Source organism: Mya arenaria, chromosome 14 (assembly GCF_026914265.1).
Source record: "Mya arenaria isolate MELC-2E11 chromosome 14, ASM2691426v1".
Classification (NCBI taxonomy): Eukaryota; Metazoa; Mollusca; class Bivalvia; order Myida; family Myidae; genus Mya; species Mya arenaria.
In genome coordinates, this window is record NC_069135.1 from 53,159,670 (window position 1) to 53,171,672 (window position 12,003).

A 12,003-nucleotide genomic window follows, 5' to 3' on the forward strand; every position below is an offset into this window, starting at 1 on the left:
TTTAGCATAAAAATGCAGAAAAATGAATACGTTTCTTTAGTTCGTGTATCAGATATTGTGCCAGTTATGGTAATCAGTAATTTAAGATTTAATTTATGCATTGAAAAAAGTGTAAAACTGCAAATTAATGCAATTTATTTGCATACATGCGCAATATGAATTAAATGCTCGACATTATTTGATACCAATTTTGAACTAAATTTGTACAAGCTATTTAACGAAACGAGGCGATAAATGTAGATATTTGCTATACCAAATGTAACCCCATAGTTGAGATAATAATTTGATTTGACGAATTACAACAAATTACCTCATATCAATATATATTTTCTCCCCTTATTTGATTCCTTAATGAAGACAGCTTAACTATATCAATGATTGATAGTTTTTAAACAGGGGTTACCCTTTGTATGTTTTTTTGAAAAGTTCACGAGTTAATTGATTAATACGTCTGAATCGGTTATTTGGTCCTATTCGATTCCGAACTCTGAAGCGTTTTCTTCTTCTATTATAATAATTTAAATGGAATCGAAAAACAATGATTCAGCCGAAATCATTGTAATAAACGTTATTTGTGGCTTGAAACGTTAGCGGAATCGGAAATGTATACTTAAGTGTTCAGTGATCGAAATGATATTTTGTCCGATGGACTGGCATCATTTTTGTCGAGTCCGCATGGGGAGAGCGAGACATAGTTGTGACAATGGCAATAATATGTACGTACGTGCGTTCGTGCGACTGTGCGTCAGTGAGGTAGTGCGGAAAAGGGTCCGTCCTGACTGAATCTTGTCCTGGTTGTATCTTGACTATGCATGATATGATTTCCAGGAAATTTGACATGAATGTTAATCAAGATAAGGCGCCGTGTCGCTTACAAGTCCGAGGTCTAAAACTAAAAGGTCAAGGTAACATTTAGAGGTCATACATTGAAATGATCCTTGTCCTGGCTTTATCTTGATCATGGATTTTCAAAAAATACTTGCCATGAAGGTTCACCATAATGAGTTGTTTTTGATTCAAGCAAAAGTCCAAGGTTTGTATCTCTAAGGTCAAGGTCACCCATATAGGTCAAAGTTTACCTCACACTGAGGTAGTTAATGGTCGAGGTGGTGTAGTTGTTATGGTTGAGGTGGTGTATCGGTTGGTGTGGTTTTTAATGTTGAACTGGTGTATTAGTTGGTGTGGTTTTTAATGTTGATGGGGTGTATCGGTTGGTGTGGTTTTTAATGTTGAACTGGTGTATTAGTTGGTGTGGTTTTTAATGTTGATGGGGTGTATTGGTTGGTGTGGTTTTTATTGTTGAGGTGGTGTATTGGTTGGTTTAGTTGTTATGGGTGAGGTGGTGAATTGGGTGTTGTAGTTGTTATTGTTGAGGTGGTGTATTGGTTGGTTTAGTTGTTATGGGTGAGGTGGTTTATTGGTTGGTTTAGTTGTTATGGGTGAGGTGGTGTATTGGTTGGTTTAGTTGTTATGGGTGAGGTGGTGTATTGGTTGGTTTAGTTGTTATGGGTGAGGTGGTGTATTGGTTGGTTTAGTTGTTATGGTTGAGGTGGTGTATTGGTTGGTTTAGTTGTTATGGGTGAGGTGGTGTATTGGTTGGTTTAGTTGTTATGGGTGAGGTGGTGTATTGGTTGGTTTAGTTGTTATGGGTGAGGTGGTGAATTGGGTGTTGTAGTTGTTATTGTTGAGGTGGTTTATTGGTTGGTTTAGTTGTTATGGGTGAGGTGGTGTATTGGTTGGTTTAGTTGTTATGGGTGAGGTGGTGTATTGGTTGGTTCAGTTGTTATGGGTGAGGTGGTGTATTGGGTGTTGTAGTTGTTATTGTTGAGGTGGTTTATTGGTTGGTTTAGTTGTTATTGTTGAGGTGGTGTATTGGTTGGTTCAGTTGTTATGGGTGAGGTGGTGTATTGGGTGTTGTAGTTGTTATTGTTGAGGTGGTTTATTGGTTGGTGTGGATGTTATGATTAAGATGGTGTAGTGGTTACTATTCTGAAGAGGTGTAGTTGTTATTGTTAAGGTGGTGAAGAGGTTAATGTTTCGAGGTGGTATAGTAGATAAGGTTTTGTCGTGGTGTAGTGGTTTAGATAGCGATCGAGGGACCATCCGAACAGTTGCAGGTAGAAGCCCTTCCAGGAACACATTTTTAGTCACACTTGAAATGGTATTATTAGCAAAGCTGATAAATACTTAATGATCATCTCTTGGTATATTCAGATGTCATAATATGTTTGTAAATATATTAATAGCAATGTTGGTAAGTGGTCAAGATTATATTTTATCTACTGGCCCAGCTATAGTTTAAATCTACCGATTCACCTGATTAAAGTCAAAAACGTTTGACTGTTGATTTACCAGGCGACATGTCGAGCCCGCCGAAACAGCCTTTGACACAGACATATTTCAACCTTTGACCACTAAGGCTGACCGTGACATTTGAAGGACAGACATTGGTATAGTGCGAAACACGCAACCTAATCACGGTGAACCTTCATGACATTTTTTTTTTTTAAATCCTTTAATGTATGGTCAAGATACAGCACAGAAGAGGTTCAGTCCGGACGAACGGACTAACTTAGTTAGCCAAGCACGCAAGCGGGAGAACTTCAAACAAAGGACGTGTAGATCTACTGCAGTGGGAGAACTTCAACCAAAGGACGTGTAGATCTACTGCAGCGGAAGAACTTCAAACAAAGGACGTGTAGATCTACTGCAGCGGAAAGAACTTCAAACAAAGGACGTGTAGATCTACTGCAGCGGGAGAACTTCAAACAAAGGACGTGTAGATCTACTGCAGCGGGAGAACTTCAAACAAAGGACGTGTAGATCTACTGCAGCGGGAGAACTTCAAACAAAGGACGTGTAGATCTACTGCAGTGGGAGAACTTCAAACAAAGGACGTGTAGATCTACTGCAGTGGGAGAACTTCAAACAAAGGACGTGTAGATCTACTGCAGTGGGAGAACTTCAAACAAAGGACGTGTAGATCTACTGCAGCGGGAGAACTTCAAACAAAGGACGTGTAGATTTACTGCAGCGGGAGAACTTCAAACAAAGGACGTGAAGATCTACTGCAGCGGGAGAACTTCAAACAAAGGACGTGTAGATCTACTGCAGCGGGAGAACTTCAAACAAAGGACGTGAAGATCTACTGCAGCGGGAGAACTTTAAACAAAGGACGTGAAGATCTACTGCAGCGGGAGAACTTTAAACAAAACACGTGAAGATCTACTGCAGCGGGAGAACTTTAAACAAAACACGTGAAGATCTACTGCAGCGGGAGAACTTTAAACAAAGGACGTGAAGATCTACTGCAGCGGGAGAACTTTAAACAAAGGACGTGAAGATCTACTGCAGCGGGAGAACTTTAAACAAAGGACGTGAAGATCTACTGCAGCGGGAGAACTTTAAACAAAGGACGTGAAGATCTACTGCAGCGGGAGAACTTTAAACAAAGGACGTGTGGATCTACTGCAGCGGGAGAACTTTAAACAAAGGACGTGTGGATCTACTGGAGCGGGAGAACATTAAGCAAAGGACGTGTTGATCTACTGCAGCGGGAGAACTTTAAGCAAAGGACGTGTAGATCTACTGCAGCGGGAGAACTTTAAACAAAGGACGTGTTGATCTACTGCAACAAGAACAAATACCTAAACAAATTCCAAATGTTTGGATAATCAAAAACATAATAATTTAGACCTTTTTCCTAAATAAATTGCATTTCATATTATACAAAATTAAGCTCATTATACCATGAAAATAAGGTGTTATATGCTGTTGCTACACAAGTCTTAATATTTATAAAACAAGCGCATGAATATTTATCCGTTCAAAATGAAATTCACCGAGGAAAATCATGATCATTAATTTTCTCCCGCAACAAACTAAACCCATTTAAGCACGTTTATCAGTTACCGAAGTTAAAGCTGCACCCTCACAAATAACAGTATCGACTTTTATCTTTATATTTTTGTATCAGATTCAGCTGATCTTGGCATCAATGCATCAATTCAGCTTTATAAGATAACTCACTAAAGGACAGATCTCAATTATTTGGAAAATGCCGAAAAACTCATTATTTTCTTAAAGCGTAGGTAACCCTTCTGCCAAACGACATCAATTTTCAAACGTTCATATGAATAAAAACTGCGGTCTGATGTTTTGTCAGCAGACTTATATCACTGGTTTCAAGACATTAACGCAAAAATTGGTTTATTTCAAGACAAAAAATAAAAAGTGGTCAAAACGTTCAATCTGTGAGAGTGCAGCTTTAATAAAAGAAAACAATAACACTTGAAGGGGATAGACTGTTTTATGGAAAAAAATACAGCATTAACAAATACAATAAGGAAGTTCATTAAATGGAATTAAATTATTTCTACCCGAAACGGAAAGGTTAATGGCTAAACATATGAAATATCGAGATCAGGTACTCTGTATATAATTGAAATCAGTGGTCAACATTTTATTTTCGTCCAATGAGAAGGCAATATTTCTCACGTTTTTCAATACATTTATTTTAGTATTTCATCGGTCAGTCGTTATTGATTTATATGAGGTAAAGCGATAAATATCAGCAGTGGCTTGGACAACAGTTGTTAGTTTACACAATAAAATGTCGACCACTAAAACTACAACACAAGATAAATGAATATGCGATTGTGTCGTACATGATATCACCCTTTAACCAACCATTATTATGCCCCCCTTCGAAGAAGAAGGGTATATTGCTTTGCACAGGCATGTCGGTATGTCGGTCGGTCGGTCCGTCGGTAGACCAAAGCTTGTCCGAGTGATAACTCAACAATTCCTGGACGTATGGTCATCAAACTTCACATGAAGGTTGGGCCTGACCAGTAGATGACCCCTATTGATTTTGGGGGTCATCGGGTCAAAGGTCAAGGTCACAGTGACCTTTAATGGTAAAATAATTTTAAAGCTTGTCCGAGTGATAACTCAACAATGCCTGCACCCATGGCCCTCAAACTTGACATGGAGGTTGGGCCTGACCAGTAGATGACCCCTATTGTTTTGGGGGGTCATCAGGCCAAAGGTCAAAGTCACAGTGACCTTGAATGGTAAAAGGTCGTCCGAGTGATAACTTGACAATGCCTGCACCCATGGCCCTCAAACTTGACTTGGAGGTTGGGCCTGACCAGTAGCTGACCCCTGTTGTTTTTGGGGCTCATCGGGTCAAAGGTCAAGTTCACAGTGACCTTGAATGGTAAAAGGTTGTCCGAGTGATAATTCAACAATGCCGGCACCCATGGCCCTCATAATTGAATTGGAGGTTGGGCCTGACCAGTAGATGACCCCTATTGTTTTTGGGGGTCATCGGGCCAAAGGTCAAGGTCACAGTGACCTTGAATGGTAAAAGGTTGTCCGAGTCATAATTCGACAATGCCTGCACCCATGGCCCTCATAATTGAATTGGAGGTTGGGCCTTACCAGTAGAAGACCCCTATTGTCACAGTGACCTTGAAAGCGAACTCGACAATTCCTGGACCTATGGTCATCAAACTTGAAATGAAGGTTGGGCCTGCCCAGTAGATGACCCCTATCGACTTTGGGGGTCATGAGGCCAAGGTCAATGTCACAGTAACCTTTAACGCAAAAAAGTTAACAAATCTTCTCCCACTGATATCTCAACAATGCCTGAACCTATGATCATTAAACTTGACATGGATGTTAAGCCTGACCAGTAGATCACCCTTATTGATTTTAGGATTCATAGAGCCAAAGGTCAAGGTCACAGTGATCTTGAATGGTAAAAGGTTGTCCGAGTGATAACTCAACAATGCCTGAACCCATGGCCTTCAAACTTGACTTTGAGTTGCATCTGACTTGTAGATGATCCCTTTTGATTGAATGGGTCATTGGGTCAAAGGTCAAGGTCATAGTGACCTTGAACGAAAAAACTTGTCTCTGTGATAACTTGACAATGCCTGCATCCATGGCCCTCGAACTTGACATTTAGGTTTCTGGTGACCAGCTGATGACTCTGGATTTTGAGTTCATAGAGTCAAAGGTCATGGTCATAACACACTCTATCCTCACACTTTAATGGTCATAATTTTAAAACTGCCTTAACGGCAACAAATCAGCTGTCAGCTGTCATTTCGGTCCATGCATATTTCATTCAATTGTCCATATAATCCTGACAACATGGCGCTCAGGGGGGGCATAATGTTTGACAAACATCTCTTGTTAAGTGTTGTTTCTCAAAGGTTTTAGCTTGAATAAAGTTCAAACTGAACAAAAATATTCATATTTCCACAAAATCAGACTAAAAAAGACTTTTTTGTCTTGAAATAAAAATCACATTTACACATGAAATTACATAATTAATAATTGTTTAATTCTTTAGAAAGGTGATTATCAAATTGTTTGATAAATGAAAGTAAGCTCAAATCTGCCGGAAGTAGCTTTATGCTCGTGTTCCGGAAGTCACTGTGTGCTCGTGTTAATAGTGCGCACTTGGTTTGAGTGTGGCATCCACTTGTCTTTTGGTTTCACCGCTTTTTTCCGGTGTGTTTCCGGGGGCCGCGAGGACACGGGCGTCGGCGACTGCAAGTTAAAATGAATGATATCCGATCCATTCGCACGAATGCCAACAAAATACGCGAAGAAAAGAAAAGAAGTAGAACTTCAACATAAACGCTTAGTGAATACTATTTAAAAATGAAAAAGAACGGAATGAAATGTGTATTTTTTTACTGAGTCATACTGAAACATACAAGATAAGAAGAAATTTCGTCTTTCTCCAATTATGAAGAGCAAAACGCATTTACATTTAGTAACTACTTACTAGTATTAACTGTCTGAAATCCGAGTACACATTTACTTGTTTTCTGTTATTCTATACAGTTTGGGACCCTAAGTCACATTGCATAAACAGCTCCCATTAACCTTGTTTGGACTTGCATATTCGTACATTGCCCGACCTTTACCTTGGATTCTCATGTCCCATGTTTACCTCATTTTGATAACCATGTCCCATATTTGGTATAATATCCCATATTTACCATGTTTGGAACCTTATATCCCATATTTACCATGTTTGGAATATAATATCCCTTATATCCCATTTTTACCATGTTCGGAATCGAAATATAATATCCCATATTTGCCATGTTCGGAATCGGAATAAGATAACCAATATCTACCATGTTCGGAATATAATATCCCATATTTACCATGTTCGGAATCGGATTATAATATCCCATATCTACCATGTTCGGAATAGAATAACCCATATTTACTATGTTTGGAATATAAAAAAAACATATTTGCCATGTTCGGAGTCGAAATATAATAACCCATATTTACCCTGTTCGGAATCGAAATATAATAACCCATATTTACCATGTTCGGAATCGGAATATAATATCCCATATTTACCATGTTTGAAATATAAAATCCCATATTCACCAGGTATGGAGTTCCACATCGCATATTTACCTGGTTTTAAATATCATATTCATACCATGTTTGGACTTTGATATCGGATCTTGACCACATTTGGAGTCTCGTAATCCATATTTACCATGTTTGGACAATTCTATACCATTTTGCCCGTGTTTGGATTATCATTTCCTATACTTACCTCATAGTCATCAACGATGAATGATTCAGGCGTGTCCTGACGTCTCTGGCAACAAGGTCGCTTAAAACATCTGAAAATGTGCATTTTTATAACAAACATTTAGCAAAAATCCACATCGATTGGAAAATACTTTCAATAAAGTCTTGAAACATTATGGCATTACTATATTTGATTTTAAGGACATGTTACATAGGCGGATTCAGGATCCAGGAATTTATGTCATGATGTCACATAGGGGCATAATATTTTTACATTCGCCCCTTCCTCAGAACCGAAATTTAAATAGTTGAAAAAATTAAAATGTTGGGTGGGGGATTGGGGTTACTCCCCCCAAAATAAATCTTAACATTTTCTAGTCCAAAATGGTGCATTTTAAACGTATTTTGGTATTTTTTTTCTCCAATTTTGACATAAAAAAGTAAACTAAGATGATTTTAGGGGGTGCGCGTGCCGGGTGCGCCCCCCCCGTCCTGGATCCGCTGGATCCAATTTCACCTTGGAATTTATTGAAGTTTGATGTATAATGCTTTAAATCTAGATAAGCAACCGTCACACGGAAATACCCGAATGTTTTCGCGCAGAAGGCAAAAATGCAGGTCAGTAGTAGTAAACCCAGGAGACCAAATACGACACACAGCGCCACCATCAGCCAGAACGGCATAGCTGAAACAGACACAATAACCTCTATTAATTGCAATTTAATTCATTGGATCAGGAAGCTGTTAAGTTTATTTTGTTGTTTGAAAAAGTGAGGTTAAAATGGAGTATATGGATGGATTTTAAAAGAACAACCTTCCCCTTCTTGACACCTCCCCCCGCCTATTTTTCCCTGTCTGATATGAAAAATATTGTCAAATTATTTAAAACCTTTATAAAGCATGACACTAGATTTTTTATGAATATTTTGACACCTTCTAAACATAATATGATTCACAACACCGCTCCCTCCTCAACCCTCCTCCCCCTCATCCCCTCCAAAAAAATAAATAAAATAAATAAAAAATAAATAGTATACATATATTTCACTGTATTATCAGAAGTTCACCATTATGTTATTCATATAGTCACATCCCATTAGCTGGCCCCAATATCACGAAAATACTTAAGTCAAATCTCAAACTCAGTCTCAACCCATTTTATCGCATAGCATCCAAATTTATAAAAAAATCATATATAATTTTATATGTTTTTTTTTACAGTTTTATAAGCGCATTCAATCATAGAATATGCTGATAAAAGCCTTTGGTCGAATTCCAAGGGAAATATATTCTAAAGCCAAAAATGTATTTGAGTACAATTCTGTATTCTTTATGAAATACTTAGTATTTTTTTCTCTAGAAAAAGCTTTCTTTGAAATATTGACAAAATGTTTTGATCAACACATTCTATGAGAAAATACGTTTTCAAAAAGTTCAAAACAAACAAGATTTTGAAGAATATTATGCTTTTATATGGTAAAATGAGTTGAGACTGAGTTTACGAATTGACTTAAGTATTATCGTGATATTGGGGCCGGGTTTCATAACACTTCATGTCTAGTTGATATAATTCCTACACTTATGTAAGTGAATAGTTTCATTCATCGATCACCAATAACAATGTCCGTTTATATAGTACTCAAATTTTATAGTACTCAAATTTTATACTACTCAAATTTTATAGTACTCAAATTATATAGTACTCAAATTATATAGTACTCAAATTTTATAGTACTCAAATTATATAGTACTCAAATTTTATAGTACTCAAATTATATAGTACTCAAATTTTATAGTACTCAAATTATATAGTACTCAAATTTTATAGTACTCAAAAATATATAGTACTCAAATTTTATAGTACTCAAATTTAATAGTACTCAAATTTTATAGTACTCAAATTATATAGTACTCAAATTATATAGTACTCAAATTTTAAAGTACTCAAATTATATAGTACTCAAATTTTATAGTACTCAAATTATATAGTACTCAAATTATATAGTACTCAAATTTTATACTACTCAAACTTTGATAAGAATCGCCCGTTTTTGTTTCGTTTTAATTAAGTAAGTTTGTATATAGCTTTTTAGGTTAAACAATCATTATTAAACCAATTGCTACTAGTTGAGGTTTATTTTGTTACGGTTGAATATTGAAAATAGTATCAAAAAGACAAAAGAATTAACGTCAACAATCATAAACACATCCAAATACAATGCTTAAAAAGAAGTATTTTCAAGTGGTAAATACAATTTGGTGATTTTCTGGTATTTTGTTTTGTAACTCAGTAAATATTTCTATTGAATGGGCAATTGGGCATTGTATCAGTATTGATAGGCTAAACTATTAGCCTTTACAAATGTTGTTTTTTATTAATAGCTACGTGGTCACAAACAAAAAAACCCAGTTAAAATAAGCGCCAAAATATGTTTTTAACTTTACACAAATCATATGCAGTTTTGCTTTGATAATTAATTTCAAATGAGTTAAACACAATTCATGTACTGCATTAAAGATAATTGTTGTATTAACATATATATGCCCATTGCAATGGAAAATGAATATTGCGTGACTTTATAGCATGATTGCTTAAAAACAATGGTCACAATGGAGCGTAATCGAATAAAGTATCATAAACTAAAAGATTCCCGGTCAAGGCACATGTGAATTTGGTTAGTGGTCACCAAGGCGGACAAGTGGGTTTTCTCCGGGTACTCCGGTTTCCTCCACACTACACACTCTCGCGCAACATCGTGCCAACGAGAGTGACTTAGTCATCACAACTTTCTTCACAATCGTTGTAAAATGATACATTTTTAAACTAAACCAGTGTGTGTATACCACGTGATAAATTGTGTCATAAATCCTATGTCGGAAGGCAATATTTTGCTTCGAATGAAGACTTTAAACAAAGATAACTTTTTTATTTCTTCACCATTTTAAATGAAACGTATCGCAGTCTACGCCGCTTACGGAGCCATGCCTTTTGACATTTACCAGAATTTGATTGAGTGTTTAGTTTCTTAAAACACTTCGACAAACCTTTTCACAATACGACCGGCTGACGGAGCATTGTCAAAACATTATTTTGGAAACAGGTTTGTCGAAGTGTTTGATGATCATCTCATCAAACTCCGGTAATACAACGAAGGCGGGACTTTTTATTTTAAGCAAAACTGAAAGAAAAAACGAGCGTACCTTGAATAGGCTGGTTTATAGTCACTTTTGTATCAACCTTCGGCTTATTATCAATGGGAACGCATTGGGTCCCGTTGGTGTTCCAAGTTCCATTTGTCGAGCAGAGTACCTGTGCAGGGCCGCTCATAGAAAACCCACTGAAGCACGTGTAAACGACGCTACTTATATTCGCAAAGTAAGGGCCCTTAGAGATCACTGCGCCTCCGATTATGGTATGCGGCTCAGGGCACAATATTTGCATCGGTGCTGTCAAAATGCTGTAGCTAGCGACGGTGGTGCCGTTGCCAGCAACGGTGCTGTCATTGCCAGTAACGGTGGTGCCGTTGATATCAACAGTCGATAGTGATTCTGTTGATAACGTCGACTCGGTTGTCACCGCTGCAGTTTGCGATGTTGTCGATGTTTGTACTTCTGTCGTCTCAAATGTTGTGGCAGTGGTAACCGTTGTTGTACCTGGAATGTCTGTCGTTGATGTTACAGGTGTTGATGTTGTAGTAGTTGTTGTTGATGTCGCTGCTGCTACGACTAGGATCAAAGCCTTCACTAACAAGATCATCATCGCACGTACTGTGTTTTTCATCCTTAGTGTTTATGTGAATGTCTCTTTTGAAGGAAAACAATAACGATTATGTAATGTGGGAGTTTTATATGTATTTTTTTGCTTCAAGTTATTACAGTTAAATATAAATGGTTTTAGAATAAACGTCGTTAGGTAAATTTTAAAACCCTATACAATATACAGAATAAGTTTTATTACATAAAAAAGCGCATTGGTTTTTCAACGTTCCCTTTAACCAATGGTCCTCACTTTTTTGTCAAAATTTTGAACACAGTTCTTCAGTAAGACCTTAATAAATGGAAATGAAATGAATAGTAGTGGTCAGCGTTAAGGAATCTATGAATGAAAAAAAAAAACGTATTAAATTCCTTTGTCGAAGCAAGTAGCGTTTTTAGTGGAATTTTAACATCCAAACGAACCCTGTCAGCTCTAAAAACTCGAGCGCGTGTCAACACCCGAAGTTCAAGTGAGCAATTATGCTTCTGATTATTAGATATAAAAACTCACTAGGCTCCTCTCTAAATATTCGGATATCATTGTTTTTGCGCAATAATTAATAACACTTGATATTTCAACGACACACGATTTCAAGATACTTAACTTGAATGACGAACTAATCTTGAAAATTTATGGGAGTATTAACTTGATGACTTTGTTTTAAT

General features: G+C 37.1%; 1 protein-coding gene across 1 annotated transcript; it reads right to left on the reverse strand.

Moving 5' to 3' along the window:
* Positions 1-6,444: 6,444 nt before the first annotated feature.
* LOC128216244 (uncharacterized) lies at positions 6,445-11,362 on the reverse strand. The gene is made up of 4 exons (XM_052922814.1): positions 10,783-11,362; positions 8,167-8,266; positions 7,604-7,673; positions 6,445-6,564 (listed from the first exon to the last, which is right to left on the reverse strand). The coding sequence occupies exons 1-4, from the start codon at positions 11,360-11,362 to the stop codon at positions 6,445-6,447; spliced, it is 870 nt and encodes a 289-aa protein (XP_052778774.1).
* Positions 11,363-12,003: the final 641 nt, after the last annotated feature.

Coding starts and splice junctions, on each gene's coding strand:
- LOC128216244 (XM_052922814.1), bottom strand. CDS start 11,362: ATGAAAAACACAGTACGTGCGATGATGATCTTGTTAGTGAAGGCTTTG. Junction 8,267..10,782: donor TATAAACCAGCCTATTCAAG/GTACGCTCGTTT, acceptor TGTCTGTTTCAG/CTATGCCGTTCTGGCTGATG. Junction 6,565..7,603: donor TCATCGTTGATGACTATGAG/GTAAGTATAGGA, acceptor TTTAACTTGCAG/TCGCCGACGCCCGTGTCCTC.